Here is a 16,038-nt window from a genome sequence, read left to right as displayed (position 1 = left end):
GGTTAACCCAGAAATCTGGCAGTTACCCAGAAATTTGGGAATTGTCCCAGAAATTTGGGATTAATCTCAGGAATTTAGGATTGATCTCAGAAATTTGGGACTACCCCAGATGTTTCCCAGCCTCTGGCATTGAGCAAGGCCTGAGGGAGGCCCTGGCTCTGCTTTACCACAACTTCCCTATTTTATTTTAAGCATCATTCCTCTTGCTGCCTCATCTCTTTACTCAACTCTATTTCTTTTATTTCAATGCTTTACATTTGTTTTTTTTTGGTCAGAAAGTTCCAAAACCTTTCTTTGTGTCTGTTTTGGACACAGCAGATCCAATCAGCATTTGCTGATTCCATTGCAAATTGACACAAAATGGACACAAAAAATGCACAAAATTGACACAAAAATGCACAAAAAACCCATTTTCCCAGCAGGTTTGGGGCTGTCCCTGAGGCAGTGCCAGCCCAGGGTCCCTCTGATCCTTGCCAGAACCTTCTGGAAATCCTTGTGGAGCAGCTCAGGGCTGTGCTCAGCATTGGGAATAACAAAAGCTTTGTCCAGGCTGTGATGGATGGCTCTGGGTTCTCTCCTTCCTCGCTGATAAAATCCCATTTATCACCAGCAATTCCCTCGGCTTCCCTGGGCTGCTCCAGAGCCCCAGTTCCACAGGATTTTGGTTCCGATTCCAGCCATTTCCAGGGGATTTTATTTATTTTTTGGTTGTGTTTCAGAGCAGGGGCACCAACACCTCCCTCTGCAGCCCTGATTAATTCCTTATTAACCTCTTTACCCTGATTAATTCCTTATTTTTGTGCTTCCGAAGTGGAAACCTTGTGCTGCAGAGGTGACAAAGCTGCAGTTTTGTGTCTGGCAGCAGCACTTGGTGCATTTTTGTGCGTTTTGTGTGTGGCAGCAGAATTTTGTGCATTATTTTTGTGTCTGGCAGCAGCTCCATCCCAGCGCCCTCCTGGCTGAGGCCTCACAAATGAGCATTTTAATTATTCACAAGGCAGCCAGAGCGTTAATAACGGGATAAATTAATCACACAGGAGAGCGGGATGAGCAGGGAAAAGCTCTTGGAGATTCCCCCTGAGCACAGAGGGGGCATCCAAGGAAAACTTGGAGCTGCTTCCAGAGGGGGAAGGGGCTCCAAAGGAGCTGGAGAGGGTTTGGCATGAGGGGCACAGGGAATGGGTCTGGGATTTGGGATGGAATTACAGGGCACAGGGAATGGGTCTGGGATTTGGGATGGAATTACAGGGCACAGGGAATGGATTTGGGACGGGAATTCCAGGGACAGGGAATGGATTTAAACTGGAAATGGGAATCTGGGTGATATTTGCGCTGGAATTCCTAGAGGAGCTGAGGCTGCCCTGGATCCCTGGGATGTCCAAGGCCAGGCTGGGACTGGATGAGCCCTGAGCTCCTCCCAACCCAATCCCAATCCCAATCCCAGTGGTTCTGGGATCCTTCCCTCCTCCCCAGCATTGTTTTTTTCCCACATTCAAGAGTTCAGTCCCAGTTTTCCCAAAGCTGCAGCAATTCCAGGGCACTCTGGGCCGGGCCCAGCCACATCACTGCTCCTCCTTTTCCTCCTTCTCCTTCTCCTTCTCCTTCTCCATCTTCCTCCTCCTCCTCTCCGTGCTCTTGTGCAGTTTCCTGCGGAGCTGCAGCTGCCTCCTCCTGTGCAGGCTCTGCTGCAGCTTCTGCCGGCACTCCCTGTTCCTGCTCCGGATCCGGGACAGCTCTGCCCTCCTGCGGGCCTCCTGCTCCGGGTCCTGGGGGACATTGGGGACATTGGGGACACCGGGGACATTGGGGACAGCTCTGCCCTCCTGCGGGCCTCCTGCTCCGGGTCCTGGGGGACATTGGGGACACTGGGGACATTGGGGACATTGGGGACAGCTCTGCCCTCCTGCGGGCCTCCTGCTCCGGGTCCTGGGGGACATTGGGGACATTGGGGACACCGGGGACATTGGGGACAGCTCTGCCCTCCTGCGGGCCTCCTGCTCCGGGTCCTGGGGGACATTGGGGACATTGGGGACACTGGGGACAGCTCCGCCCTCCTGCAGGCCTCCTGCTCCGGGTCCTGGGGGACATTGGGGACACTGGGGACATTGGGGACAGCTCTGCCCTCCTGCTCCGGGTCCTGAGGGACAGACACAGGGACATTGGGGCATTGGGGACATTGGGGACACCAGGGACAGCTCTGGCCTCCTGCGGGCCTCCTGCTCCGGGTCCTGAGGGACATTGGGGACACTGGGGACACTGGGGACATTGGGGACAGCTCTGCCCTCCTGCGGGCCTCCTGCTCCGGGTCCTGGGGGACAGACACAGGGACATTGGGGACACTGGGGACATTGGGGACATTGGGGACATTGGGGACAGCTCTGCCCTCCTGCGGGCCTCCTGCTCCGGGTCCTGGGGGACATTGGGGACATTGGGGACAGCTCCGCCCTCCTGCGGGCCTCCTGCTCCGGGTCCTGAGGGACATTGGGGACACTGGGGACAGCTCTGCCTTCCTGTGGCCCTCCTGCTCTGGGTCCTGAGGAACAGGGACACCAGGGACATTGAGGACATTGGGGACAGGGGACACTGGGGACAGCTCCGCCCTGCGCCGCGCCTCCGGCTCCGGGTGCTGAGGGACAGACACTGGGACACCGGGATCGGGGACACACCCGGGACACTGGCGATTGGGACATTGGGGACAAGCTCAGGACATTGGGGACACACCCAGGACACAGCCAGGACACTGGGGACAGGATGGGGACAGGCCCGGAAGGGAAGGGAAGCCCAGCAGGGAAGGGAAGGCAAAAGGAAGGTAAAAGGAGGAGGGACTGTCCTTCCCCTTCCCTTTCCCACATTTCACCAGCCCATCGAGCAGCAGCTCTCACCTTCCCCTCCAGGATCATCTGTTTCCTCTTATTGATTTCCTTCTTCTCATCAAAATCCATCCCCTCCAGCTCCTGGCAAAGGGAAGAGCAGCAGAGCCACAAACCTCAGCCCTGAGCAGCAAAAACCCCTGAAAAAACCCAAAAACCACAGGGGGGGAAGAGACCCAAATCCAGCTCCCCCAGGGCCACTCACGATCTCACACTCCCTCCTGGTGACGTTCACTTGGGTCAGGATGTCCAGCACCAGCTGCTCCTCCACCGAGAACTCGGGCAGCTGCAGCTCTGGGGACACGAGGGGACAAAGCCCACGGGTGACAAACCCCAAAGGGACAAACCCCACAGGTGACAAACCCCAAAGGGACAAACCCCAAAGGGACAAACCCCACAGGTGACAAACCCCACCGAGAACTCGGGCAGCTGCAGCTCTGGGGACACGAGGGGACAAAGCCCACGGGTGACAAACCCCAAAGGGACAAACCCCACAGGTGACAAAGCCCACAGGTGACAAACCCCAAAGGGACAAAGGGACAAAGCCCACAGGTGACAAAGCCAGCAGGTGACAAACCCCACAGAGAACTCGGGCAGCTGCAGCTCTGGGGACACGAGGGTGACAAACCCCAAACCGTCAGGGGACACCCAGCACAGCCTGGGGGTACCGGTGGGGTTTTCTGTGGTTCAAGATGGGATTTTCTGTGGTTCAAGGTGGGGTTTTCTGTGGTTCAAGGTGGGCTTTTCTGTGGTTCAAGGTGGGGTTGCTGCCCTCGGGGCTCCCCTCTGCATCTCCTGCAGCACTGGGGCTCCAGGAGCTGCTTCCCAAAAGAATATAAGTATAGGGAATGGGGTGCTGAGGAGGGGAATGGGGACCCTGATACATGGAACGGGGAATGTGAACCTGAAGATTGGAATAGGGAATCTGAAGATTGGAATGAGGACTAGGAATGGAATGGCTCCACATCCTTAAGAGCAGAACAGGGAATGTGAACCTGAGGAGTGGAATGGGGAATGTGAAGATGGGAACAGGGAAGGTGAACCCTGTTTTTGAGGAAGCAGCTGCTTTCGTCAAGAACAGCTCCACACAATTTCTGCTCCACCAAAAGCAGCAGGGACACGAGCAGGGTCCTGCCTGAGCCAGCCAGGGACCCCAAACCAGGGATGGAGCAGCTCTGGGAAGGGGAAAGGGGAAGGAGGGCCCAGCCCCACTCACTGATCTCCTCCTCGATGGCGTGCACCAGGTGGATGTCGTACTGTGTCACCAGGGTGATGGCCATGCCCTTCCTCCCTGAAAGGGTTAAAAACAGGGATGGGACAATCCTGGCAGGCACAGGGGAATGGACCCAGGGCACTCCCATGTGTGCCCAGGAGCCACAATGGGAGAGCTCTGCTGGCCCTGAAAATCCCATTAATGATCCCGTCAGAACCAGCAGGGAGCTGTGATCCACCCTCACACGCCCAGGGCAGGACCCCAGTGGTGTCTTAAAGGAGGGGGAAAACGAGGATTTTGGGAATTACACGCAAAAATGGAAGGTGTCCCTGCCTGTCCCATCCCTGGAATTGCCCCAGGCCATGCTGGAACACCTCAGGATTGTTGGAGGTGTCATAAACAAAGGGGAAATGAGGATTTTGGGAATTAAAGACAGAAATGAGAGGTGTCCCTGGAGCTGTGCCACTTTTCCCACCCCAGGAATTGTCCCAGGTTATTCTGGAGCCCTCTGGGATAGTGGGAGGTGTCTTAAAGGAGGGGAAAAATGAGGATTTTGGGAATCAAAGGCAGAAATGGGAGGTGCCCCTGCAACTGTCCCAGGCCATGCTGGAGCACCCTGGGCAGTGCCTGCCTGTCCCAGCCCTGTCCTGCTCCGTTCCTTTGTGCATCCTGAGCATTCTCCTGATGGCTCCCCTCCCTTCCAGGCATGCACACGGAGCTGAGGGTGCTGTGGGGGTGCCCTGTGTCCCCTCCCCAGGCTCTGTCCCCCATGGTGAGCCCCTGACCTGCCCGGGCCGTGCGTCCCACGCGGTGGATGTAGATCTTGGGCAGCCCTGGCGTGTTGTGGTTGATGACAACCTGCACTGCTGGGATGTCCAAACCTCTGCAGTCCAGGGGGAAAAGCACAGCCAGGTGAGGAAAACAGCTTAAATAGCACAGGACTGTCAAATGGCACAGTGCTTGGGGTGGGAGGGACATTAACACACGTTTAGTGCTTGCCTTGCCTTGGGCAGGGACACTGCCACTGGGGCAGGGATCTGCTCAATTCCTGCCTTCTCCAAAAGCCCCAGAATCCCAGGGATAAAGCCTTTGTTGGCTGGTTGGAGGAGAAATTCTTTCCTCATAACAATTCCCTAATTCCTTCCTCAGGGTTCAACAATCCCCTAATTCCTCTCTCAGAGCTCAACAATTCCCCAGCTCATCAGAGCTCAATAATTCCCTAATTCCTTCCTCAGGGTTCAACACTCCCCTGCTCCCTTGGAGCAGCCCCAGGAGCCCCTCAGGACCCCCCAAACCCTCCCTGGGCAGAGCCTCAGCACCCCCAGGCCCCAAACCCAGCTCAGTCAGGCTGGGAAGAGCCTGTCCCACACAAATCTGGGGTATTTGAGGGTCTGCTCTGGCTAAACCCAGCCTGAGTGAACAAACCCAGGGGGGAGAGCTCTGGCTTTACCTGGCAGCCACGTCTGTGGCAATGAGGATCTTGAAGATGCTGGACTTGAACTTGGCCAGAGCTGCAAATCTCTGCTTCTGTGAGGGGAACATTCCAGGTGAGGGCTGGGAGGAGATGCCAGGCGGGAGCAGCCCCCGGCAGGGCCCTGCTGCCCTCACCTGCTTCATCATGGAGTGCAGGGCCACGGAGGGGAAGCTGAACTTCCTCAGCATCATGTTCAGCACCTGGCAGTCCCTGCAGGGGAGGGAACATCAGGAAAATCCTCAGGAGGCACCAGGGGATGGAGCAGGACGGGGCTGGGACAGGCAGGGACTGGGACACTTCACATTTCCGGGTGTAATTCCCAAAATCCTCATTTTTCCCCTCCTTTAAGACATCTCCCACTATCCCAGAGTGCTCCAGCATGGCCTGGGACAATTCCTGGGGTGGGAAAACTGGGACAGGGAGGAGAAGAGGAGGAGGCAAAGGGAGGAGGAAAAGGAGGAAGGAAAGGAGCAGGGAAAGGGAGCAGGTAAAGGAGGAAGGAAAGGGAGGATGGAAAGGAGCAGGAAAAGGAACCGGAAAGGGAAAAGGGAGCAGGAAAAGGGGGAGGAAAAGAAGCAGGAAAAGGAACAGGAAAGGGAAAGGTGAGCAGGAAATGAGGAAGAAAAGGAGCAGGAAAGGGAACAGGAAAAGGAGCAGGAAAAGGGAACAGGAAAAGGAGCAGGAAAAGGGAACAGGAAAAGGAGCAGGCTCTCACTTGCAGGTCTTGGTGAAGATGATGATGGCCCAGTCCTCGTGCTGGTCCTGGAAGCTCTGCACCAGGTGCACCAGGTAGGCGTCCTTGAGCGCCTCGGGCACCAGCAGGTACCTCTGCTCCAGCCCCTCCACTGTCCTCACCCTGCAGGGACAGGGACAGGGACATGAGGCTGGAAAAGCCCCCCAGGATCACCCCCGGCACCCCCAGCCCTGCCCTGGACTGCCCTTTCCACGAGGAAATTCCTGCCGAGGTCCCACCTGGGGCTGCTCCCTCCTGTCCTGGTGTCCCTGGGAGCCTGCTGGTGTCCCCTCCTTTTGGGGACCTGTGGGCCTCGGGAACGTGCCCCTGATCTGATCCTGCTCTGCTCCAGGCTGGGCCCCTTCCCAGCTCCTCAGGAATTCTCCAGCCCCATCCCTGAGATTTTCCAGCCCTTTCCCAGCCCCTTCAGGAATTCCCAACTCCCTCAAGAGCTCTCCAATGCCTTTCTCATCTCTCTCAAGAATTCTGCAGCCCTTTCCCAGAGATCATTCAGCTCTTTCCCAGCCCCCTCACCTCAGGAATTCCCAACTCTCAGGAATTCTCCAGCCCTCCCCCAGCTCCCTCAGGAATTCTCCATCCCCTCCACGTCCTTCTGCCAACACCCCCAAATCCCTGGCAGCGCCTCAGCAGTGCCGGCGCAGGAAAAGGCAGCAGAAGGAGCCAAGCCCCGGGCAAACAGGGGGACCCCGGGCACTCACGGGGCCGAGGCCTCCCAGAAGAAGGGGCTGTTGGCAGCCAGGCCCCGCAGCTGGCACAGGGTGCCCGTCAGGGTGGCGCTGAACAGCAGCGTCTGGCGGCGCGCGGGCACCGCGCCCAGGATCAGCTCCAGGTCCGCGCTGAAATCGGCGCTGCCCTGCTCCAGCAGGCGGTCAGCCTCGTCCAGAACCTGGGCACGGCACCCTCAGAGGGTGGGAATGCCAGGGAGACACCAGGGAAACCCTGGGAGCCACCGGGGAAACCCTGGGAGCCACCAGGGAAACCCTGGGAGCCCAGGGTGCACAGGGAACCCCGCAGGGAATGCACCAGGGAACCCAGGAAACGGGCCCAGGGATGGAGGGAACCCCTCGGGATTGCCAGGAACCCAGCCAGGGAACCCAGCAGGGAAACCCAAGGAATTCTCCCATGAAATCCCTCAGGATTGCCAGGAACCCAGCCAGGGAACCCCTCGGGATACCCAGGAACGCCCCCAAGGATGAAGGGAACCCCTCAGGATTGCCAGGAATGGCCCCAAGGATGAAGGGAACCCCTCGGGATTGCCAGGAATGGCCCCAAGGATGAAGGGAACCCCTCAGGATTCCCAGGAATGCCCCCAAGGATGAAGGGAACCCCTCGGGATTGCCAGGAATGGCCCCAAGGATGAAGGGAACCCCTCAGGATTCCCAGGAATGCCCCCAAGGATGAAGGGAACCCCTCGGGATTGCCAGGAATGGCCCCAAGGATGAAGGGAACCCCTCGGGATACCCAGGAATGCCCCCAAGGATGAAGGGAACCCCTCGGGATACCCAGGAATGGCCCCAAGGATGAAGGGAACCCCTCGGGATTCCTGGGAACGCCCCCAAGGATGAAGGGAACCCCTCAGGATAACCAGGAATGGCCCCAAGGATGAAGGGAACCCCTCGGGATACCCAGGAAAACCCCCAAGGATGAAGGGAACCCCTCGGGATTCCTGGGAACGCCCCCAAGGATGAAGGGAACCCCTCAGGATACCCAGGAACGGCCCCAAGGATGAAGGGAACCCCTCAGGATTGCCAGGAATGCCCCCAAGGATGAAGGGAACCCCTCGGGATCCCTGGAAATCGCCCCAGGAGCCCCAGGGGGATTTGGGGCTCACCAGGAACTGGAGCTTGCTGAGGCTGAAGGTGCTGGAGCTGCGCAGGTGGTCGGCCAGGCGCCCGGGGGTGGCCACGACCACGTGGGGCCTGCGGGACAGGGCCAGGGCCTGCGACACCATGTCTGGGACGGACAGACAGACAGACAGACAATGGGGATGTGAGCCTGGGGCTGCAACACCATGTCTGGGACGGACAGACAGACAGACAGACAATGGGGATGTGAGCCTGGGGCTGCAACACCATGGCTGGGACGGACAGACAGACAGACAATGGGAATGGGGCTGGGACACCATGGCTGGGATGGACAGACAGACAGACAGACAATGGGAATGGGGCTGGGACACCATGTCTGGGACGGACAGACGGACAGACAGACAATGGGCTGGGAATGACAGGATCACTGGGAATGGGAACAGTGGGAGCACTGGGAACGGGGCAGGACCCCCAGTGCCCCCCATACTCACCGAGCCCCCCAGTGCCCCCCAGTGCCCCCCATACTCACCGAGCCCCCCCACCACCACGCAGTCCTTGAGCCCCAGGGGTTTGCCCAGCACGCGGAACTGCTCTGCGATCTGGTACGCCAGCTCCCTGCACGGGGAGGGGAGAGCGGGTCAGCGGCACCGGGGGGTCCCCAGAACTCCCCAGGGCTCCCCGGGACCCTCCCCAGTCCTGCCCCGGGGCTCTCTCTGGCTCCCCCCGGTTCCCCGGGACCCCCCCAGGACTCCCCCCAGAGCTGCCCCCGGGTCCCCCCGCGGTGCCGGTACCGGGTGGGGGTGAGCACGAGGCAGAAGATGCCGTACGGGTCCTGGGCCAGCACGTGCAGCACCGGCAGCACGAACGCCGCCGTCTTCCCGCTGCCCGTCTGCGCACAGCCCAGGCAGTCCCGGCCTGCGGGGAAACGGGGAGTCAGCGGGAACGGAGAACGGAAACGGGAACCGGGAACGGGGAATGGGAACGGGACCGAGAACTGGGAGGGGAACGGCCGGACCGGGACCGAGGAAAGGGGCACAGGGGGAGAACGGCCGAGCCCGAAGGAGGGATGGGGACCCTGAGGGGCCGGTCCCGGGGGTGGGACGGGGACCGGGAGCGGCGTTCCCGGGAAGGACCGGAGCCCGCCCATGGCCGTCCCGGGGCCGTTCCCGGTCGCGGCGCTCACCCTGCAGCACGGCCGGGATGCAGGCGGCCTGCACGGGCGTGGGCCGCAGCAGCCCCACCTGCCGGGCCTGCTCCGCCAGCCACGGCGCCAGCCCGAGCGCACGGAACTCCGCCATGCCGCGCTCCGCCGCTTCCGCGCGTTCTGATGGCGTCACCGCTGTGCGCGCCGCTCATTGGCCGGCTGGCTCTGACCCCGCCCACGCGCGGCGCCGCGCGCCCCGATGGCGTCAGTGCCATTCTCACCATTCATTGGCCGGCTCTCTAACCCCGCCCCGATGGCGTCACCGCCGCGCGCACAGCTCATTGGCTGGCTCGCTCTAACCCCGCCCCAATGCGTCAGAGCCGTGTTCGTCGCTCATTGGTCGACTCTCTCAAACCCCGCCCTGATGACGTCACCGCAGCGCACTCCGCTCATTGGCCGTCTCGCCCTGACCCCGCCTACACGTCGCTTTTTGCTGACGTCTCCCGCTCCTCGCGTTGCTATTGGCGGTTCCCATGGCGACGGCGGCTCCCGGCAGCCCGCGCGGCGCGGGCGCTTCCGGGTTCGTGTCTGCGGCGATGGCGGCCGGGACGGGCGCGGCCCCGGCGGGGGAGGCGGACGAGCTGTTCGACCTCCGCAACAACTTCTACATCGGCGCCTTCCAGGCCGCCATCAACGAGGCCCAGCGCGCCAAGGTCCGGGCCCGCCGCGGCTCCCGGGGCGGGGGCGGGGGGTTGGTTTGTGTGGGGCTGTTTGTGTGGGGTGGTTTTCTGAGGGGGTTTGTATGGGGCTGGTTTTATGGGGCTGGTTTGTGTGGGGCTGTTTGTGTGGGGTGGTTTTCTGAGGGGGTTTGTGTGGGGCTGGTTTTATGGGGCTGGTTTGTGTGGGGCTGTTTGTGTGGGGTGGTTTTCTGAGGGGGTTTGTGTGGGGCTGGTTTTATGGGTCTGGTTTGTGTGGGGCTGTTTTGGGGTCCCCACAGCCCTGAGGATTCCCCATTTCCCTTCCAGCCCAGCAGCCCCCAGCAGGAGGCCGAGCGGGACGTGTTCCTGTTCCGATCCTACATCGCCCAGGTGAGCCTGGGAGGGGCAGAGCCCTGGGATTCCCAAATCCCTTCCCTGGGCCCTGGGATCCCATCCCAAATCCCTTCCCTGGGTCCTGTCCCTGCAGATCCTTCAGAGTTCTGCTCAAACCCCAACCTCCCTTCTTTCCCTTCCCTCCTGCTTTTTTGGATTTTCCTTCTTTTCCTGCTCTCCCTTCTTTTCCTTGTTGTTTTCCTTGTTGTTTTCCTTGTTGTTTTCCTTGTTGTTTATTTTCCTTGTTGTTTATTTTCCTTGTTGTTTATTTTCCTTGTTGTTTATTTTCCTTGTTGTTTATTTTCCTTGTTGTTTATTTTCCTTGTTGTTTATTTTCCTTGTTGTTTTCCTTGTTGTTTTCCTTGTTGTTTTCCTTGTTGTTTATTTTCCTTGTTGTTTTCCTTGTTGTTTTCCTTGTTTTGTCCTTGTTCTTTTCCTTGTCTTTTCCTTTTCCTTTTTTTTTTTTTTTTTTTTTTTCTCTCTTTTTGCCTTGGTTTTTTCCTTGTTTTTTTCCTCTTTTTTTTCCCTCCCTTTCTTTTTCCCCCTTTCCCCCCCTTTTTTTTCCTTTTCTTTCCTTTCCCCCCTTCTTTTCCCTTTCTCTCCCCCTTTTTCCCTCGCCCTGTCCCCCCCTTCCCCGTTCCTGTGTTTCAGAGGAAGTTTGGGGTGGTTCTGGACGAGCTGCAGGGCAGCCCCAGCCCCGAGCTGCAGTCTGTCAGGATGTTTGCTCAGTTCCTGGCCAGCGACAGCCAGAGCCAGAGGTGAGCCGAGGGGTGTTGGGGGGTCCCAGCCCTTCCCGGGGGGCATTTGGGGGGTCCCAGCCCTTCCCGGGGGCATTTGGGGGGTCCCAGCCCTTGGCGGGGTCTGTGGGGTGGCAGCAAAGCTGGAATGGGCACAGTTCCTGCAGTCCCAGGGGGTTCTGGGGGGGTTTGATGCCCAGGGGTCCCTGCCAGGGTGCTCCAGCCTGGCTTTGGGCACTGCCAAGGGTGGAGCAGCCACAGCTTCTCCTCTTTTATCCCCTTTTTTATCTCCTCTTTTATCCCCTTTTTTTCCCCCATTTTTTCCCCTTCCCCCCCCACCATTTCCCCCCCCCCTTTCTCCCCCATTTTCCCCCATTTTCTTCCTCATTTTATCCCATTCCTCCCACCACCATTTTCTCCTTTGTTCTCCCCCTTTTTCCCTCCCATTTTCTCCCCCATTTCCCCCTCATTTACTCCCCATTTTCTTGCCCCTTTTTCCCCCATTTCTTCTCCATTTTATCCCATTCCTCCCACCACCATTTTCTCCCTTTTTCCTCTCTCTTTTTCTCCCCCATCCTCCCCCTTTTTCCCTCCCATTTCCTCCCTCATTTTCTCCCCATTTTCCCCCATTTCTTCTCCATTTTATCCCATTCCCCCCCCCCCATTTTCTCCCCCTCATTCTTCCCTGTTTTCTCCCAATTTTCCCCCATTTTCTCGCCCATTTTTTCCCATTCCCCTCCCATCATTTTCTCCCCCATTCTCCCTTGTCCCTCCCAGGGACTCCATCGTGGCAGAGCTGGACAAGAAGATGGCCAAGAGCGTGGACGTGGCCAACAGCACCTTCCTGCTGATGGCAGCGTCCATCTACTGCCACCAGCAGGACCCCGACGCTGCCCTGAGGGCCCTGCACCAGGGGGACAGCCTGGAATGGTGAGGGGACCCCAGAAACGGGCTCACATCCTCCCCAAAACCCCGGGGGGACAGCCTGGAATGATGAGGGCATCCCACAATGGGGTCACAGGCTCAGAGTTTGGGTTGGGAGGGACCCTCAGGACCACCCCAGGTGGGGTTTGGGGTGACTGCAGCTGGCTCAGCCCCTGTGCTCTGTCCCTGCAGCCTGGCCATGATGATCCAGATCCTGCTGAAGCTCGACAGGCTCGACCTGGCCAGGTGGGACTGGGCTTTCTCTTTTTCCTTTTTCATTTCCTTTTTTCCCTTTTCCCCTTTTTCCCCTTTTTCCCCTTTTTCCCCTTTTTCCCCTTTTTCCCCTTTTTCCCCTTTTTCCCCTTTTTCCCCTTTTTCCCCTTTTTCCCCTTTTTCCCCTTTTTCCCCCTTTTCCCCTTTTCCCTTCTCCGTTCCCATTTCCAGGAGCCAAACCAGGCCTCTCCTGGTGCAATAAACCCCAGAAACCTTGAGGAGAAAACCCCAGATTTGTTGGATTTTGTGCTGAGATCCCTTTTCCTTTGTGGTTCCCACCTGTCCTGCAGGAAGGAGCTGAAGAAGATGCAGGAGCAGGATGAGGACGCCACCCTGACCCAGCTGGCCACAGCCTGGGTCAACCTGGCCCTGGTGGGTACCCAGGGGGAGCCAGATGGACCCAAAATATCCCCAAAATATCCCCAGAACAGCCCCAAAACAGCCCCAAAACATCTCCAGCTCCCCAGGGAGCTGCTCTGCTGCCCCATCCAGGCTCCAGGACACAGAATATTCCCAAAGGGGTTTGGGAATGAGGCAAAACCACCGAGTTTGGGGGTGACCCCGAGCGTGGAAATCAGGAATTCCCAGCCCAGAAATTACCTTGAGGATGGAAAGGGGGAGTTCTCATGGCCCTGAGGCTGTAAATCAGGATTCCCCAGCCCAGAAGTGACCCCAAGGATGGAGATCTGGAAGTCCCATGACCCTGAGGATGTAAATAAAGATTTCCCAGCCCAGAAGCGATCCTGTCTGTAAATCAGGAATTCCCACGACCCTGTGGCTGTAAATGAGGATTCCCCAGCCCAGGGATGACCCCAAGGCTGTAAACGAGGATTCCCCATCCCAGGGATGACCCCGTCTGTGTGTCTGTCCGTGTGTCTGTCCCGTCCCAGGGCGGGGAGAAGCTGCAGGACGCCTTCTACACCTTCCAGGAGCTGGCAGACAGGTACAGCCCCTCGCTGCTGCTGCTCAACGGGCAGGCGGCCGCCGCCATGGCCCAGGGCCGCTGGGACGAGGCCGAGGGGCTGCTCCAGGAGGCCCTGGACAAGGTAGGGACCCACGGGGGGCCCTGGGGACGGGGACAGGGACACAGGGACAGAGTGACAGGGACAGGGACACAGGGACGGGGACAGGGACAGGGACAGAGTGACAGGGATGGGGACAGAGCCACAGGGACAGCCCCACAGGGACAGGGGACAGCCCCAGAGAAATCCCCCTGATGCACAAGGGACAGCCCCAGAGGGACAGGTTATGGTATTTTATTATGGTATTTTTCATTATGGTATTTTGGTATATATTCATTATGGTATTTTATATATATATATGGTATATATTCACTATGGTATTTTATTTTATTTCACATTTATAGTGTTTTATTTTATATTTTGATTATTGTGTTGTATTGTATTTTAGTAAATTTTATTGGTTATTTATTTTTATTATTTTAATTTTAGTATTTTATATTTTATTTCACATTTCTAGTATTTTGTTTTGTATGTTATTTTGTTGGTTATTTTATTTTGTTGGTTATTTTGTTGGTTATTTTATTGGTTATTTTATTGGTTATTTTATTTTATTTTATTTTACTTTATTTTATTTTATTTTATTTTATTTTATTTTATTTTATTTTATTTTATTTTATTTTATTTTATTTTATTTTATTTTATTTTATTTTATTTTATTTTATTTTATTTTATTTTATTTTATTTTATTTTTCCACCCATTCCATTCCACCTGCACGATCCCAGGTGGGTCCCAGCCCTGGGGCAGGCAGGGATTTCCCTGGGGATCCCAGCCCAGAGTCCCCAAATCCCTGCCAGGGATCCCCCAGCCCCTTTTGCTGTGATAATCCCATTTTTGCAGGACAGTGGGCACCCTGAGACGCTGCTGAACCTGGTGGTGCTGTCCCAGCACCTGGGCAAGGCCCCCGAGGTGAGACCTGGGGGAAACGGGCTCCTTTTGGGCTCATTTTGGAAATAAACGGGATAATTTGGGGGATAAATGGGGTCCTTTTGGGCTCATTTTGGGATAAATGGGATCATTTGGCGATAAATGGGGTAATTTTGGGGATAAAAGAGGTAATTTGGGGCTCATTTTGGGGATAAATGGGGTCATTTTGGGGATAAATGGGGTAATTTTGGGCTAATTTTGGAGATAAACGGGATCATTTTGGGGATAAATGGGAGTATTCTGGAATAATTTTGGGAATAAATGGGATCATTTTAGGACCATTTTGGGATGGGCAGCTCACAGGGAACTGTTTGGGGTTTTGGGGAATTTAGCTTTTCCCATGGAATTAAATGATCCTTGATGTCCCTTCCAACCCAAACCACTCCAGAACTCCAGAATTCCACATTATTGAGGAAAAAACCTGGATAGGAGAAACATTTGGAGTTCCAGGTTCAGCTCTTCCTGAATTTAAATTTTTTAACTTGGAGCCACCACAGAAAGTTGATTTTTTTGAAGTGTTTTATTCTTTATTTCAAGTGTGTGCGTGGTTTGAACTGGGACAGTGAGAAAATCAGGATTTTGGGTGTAAAAAACCCACATTGAGGTGGGATTTGTGCCACTCTGCCATCCCAAAATTGAATCTTTTTGTCCCCCCCAGGTCACCAATCGTTACCTGTCCCAGCTGAAGGATGCTCACAAAAACCATCCCTTCATCCAGGAGTACCAGGCCAAGGTAGGGGATGGCAGAAAATAGAAATAATAACAGAAATAAAGCAAATAAATTGAATTTTCCCCCGGTCTGATGGAGCCAGGGGAATTAAATCCCAGAGGGCAGCTCAGTCTCGTTCAGTTTTCCCTTTTGGGAATCCCAAGGCTGGAGGAAAAGCTCTGAGATGCAGATTTTTAATCCAGGTGGAAATTTGGACTCGAAACAGGAAAAAAATGGGAGAGGGAATTTGGGGAGAGGGGAAGGGAAAAGCAGCAAAAGACAAAAAAAGGGATAAATGGGATTTGCTGTTAATTTAGTGTGAATTGGAATGAGATAAATTGGAATTAATTTAGTTTTAGGGAGCTGGTTGTGGTGGGTTCAGCTAGAGGAGAGATAATCAATGTAAATTGGAGGGGGATTGATTGGTAATCATTATTCAATGATTAATTAATGATTAATTAATTCCATTTATTTTTGGCTGTGGTTGCAGGAGAACGACTTTGACCGCCTGGCCCTGCAGTATGCACCCAGTGCCTGAGCCTGGCACCCAAAAAATCCCTTTGGGACCCAAAAAATCCCTTTTGGAACACAAAAAATCCCTTTGGGACCCAAAAAATCCCTTTTGGAACACAAAACATCCCTTTTGGAACCCAGAAATTCCCTTTGGGACCCCAAAAATCCCTTCTGGGTCCTGCTGTGAGGGCGGGGAGGGGAAATTCCAACATCTCCAGGGTCCATCCCAAATTCTGCATCATCTCCTGCCCTTCTGACAATTCCTTTGGGACGAAAGCCCCTGGCGAGAGGGAAAACTCCAAAATAATAAAGAAATGAAAATAATAAAAATAAATAAAAATAATTTTCTTGTAATAGGCTCAGGCTGAGTCTGGTGTCCCTCCTGCAGTGTCCTTGTCACCAACCCCTGCTGGCTCCAACCTGGATTTTTTAGGAATTATTGTGGCAGAAATCCCCAAGGGAATTTCCCCAATCCCTGCAGGGTCCAACCTGGATTTTTTTAGGATTTTTTAGGAATTTTAGGATTTTTTTTTTTTTTTGAATTATGGCCCGTTCCCCTTGGGATTTTCCCCCAGTCCCAGCCA

The 16,038-nt window shown here is 55.7% G+C and overlaps 2 protein-coding genes across 3 annotated transcripts; one reads left to right on the top strand and one right to left on the bottom strand.

Annotated features, from left to right (window-relative positions):
• Window positions 1–1,350: 1,350 nt before the first annotated feature.
• On the bottom strand, window positions 1,351–9,414 carry DDX49 (DEAD-box helicase 49). The gene is made up of 13 exons (XM_058040873.1): window positions 9,300–9,414; window positions 8,908–9,031; window positions 8,646–8,731; window positions 8,143–8,264; window positions 7,010–7,197; window positions 6,273–6,413; window positions 5,692–5,767; window positions 5,534–5,610; window positions 4,869–4,966; window positions 4,087–4,161; window positions 3,076–3,164; window positions 2,883–2,954; window positions 1,351–1,766 (listed from the first exon to the last, which is right to left on the bottom strand). The coding sequence occupies exons 1-13, from the start codon at window positions 9,412–9,414 to the stop codon at window positions 1,563–1,565; spliced, it is 1,467 nt and encodes a 488-aa protein (XP_057896856.1). The 3' UTR covers window positions 1,351–1,562.
• Window positions 9,415–9,826: 412 nt separating this feature from the next.
• On the top strand, window positions 9,827–15,776 carry COPE (COPI coat complex subunit epsilon). 2 transcript variants are annotated; one of them, XM_058040883.1, is made up of 10 exons: window positions 9,827–9,973; window positions 10,286–10,348; window positions 11,003–11,109; window positions 11,866–12,018; window positions 12,205–12,258; window positions 12,576–12,657; window positions 13,215–13,331; window positions 14,146–14,214; window positions 14,891–14,965; window positions 15,432–15,776. In XM_058040883.1, the coding sequence occupies exons 1-10, from the start codon at window positions 9,857–9,859 to the stop codon at window positions 15,477–15,479; spliced, it is 885 nt and encodes a 294-aa protein (XP_057896866.1). In that variant the 5' UTR covers window positions 9,827–9,856; the 3' UTR covers window positions 15,480–15,776. The 2 variants fall into 2 exon arrangements, with proteins under 2 accessions (XP_057896866.1, XP_057896865.1); XM_058040882.1 differs by having other exon boundaries at window positions 13,176–13,331.
• The last annotated feature ends 262 nt before the right edge of the window (window positions 15,777–16,038 follow it).

This window comes from Melospiza georgiana, chromosome 26, assembly GCF_028018845.1.
Source record: "Melospiza georgiana isolate bMelGeo1 chromosome 26, bMelGeo1.pri, whole genome shotgun sequence".
Taxonomy (NCBI): Eukaryota; Metazoa; Chordata; class Aves; order Passeriformes; family Passerellidae; genus Melospiza; species Melospiza georgiana.
Note: the sequence above shows the minus strand (reverse complement) of the source record. Positions and strands in the feature narration are given on the sequence as shown.

What these genes read in the sequence shown, in the direction of transcription:
- DDX49 (XM_058040873.1), bottom strand. Translation starts at nt 9,414, where the DNA reads ATGGCGGAGTTCCGTGCGCTCGGGCTGGCGCCGTGGCTGGCGGAGCAG. An exon ending in GCCACAGACGTGGCTGCCAG is followed by an intron (nt 4,967 to 5,533) that starts GTAAAGCCAGAG and finishes CCTGGACTGCAG; the next exon opens with AGGTTTGGACATCCCAGCAG. An exon ending in CGCCATCGAGGAGGAGATCA is followed by an intron (nt 3,165 to 4,086) that starts GTGAGTGGGGCT and finishes TCGTGTCCCCAG; the next exon opens with AGCTGCAGCTGCCCGAGTTC.
- COPE (XM_058040882.1), top strand. Translation starts at nt 9,857, where the DNA reads ATGGCGGCCGGGACGGGCGCGGCCCCGGCGGGGGAGGCGGACGAGCTG. An exon ending in ACGAGGCCCAGCGCGCCAAG is followed by an intron (nt 9,974 to 10,285) that starts GTCCGGGCCCGC and finishes TTTCCCTTCCAG; the next exon opens with CCCAGCAGCCCCCAGCAGGA. An exon ending in ACCTGGGCAAGGCCCCCGAG is followed by an intron (nt 14,215 to 14,890) that starts GTGAGACCTGGG and finishes TGTCCCCCCCAG; the next exon opens with GTCACCAATCGTTACCTGTC.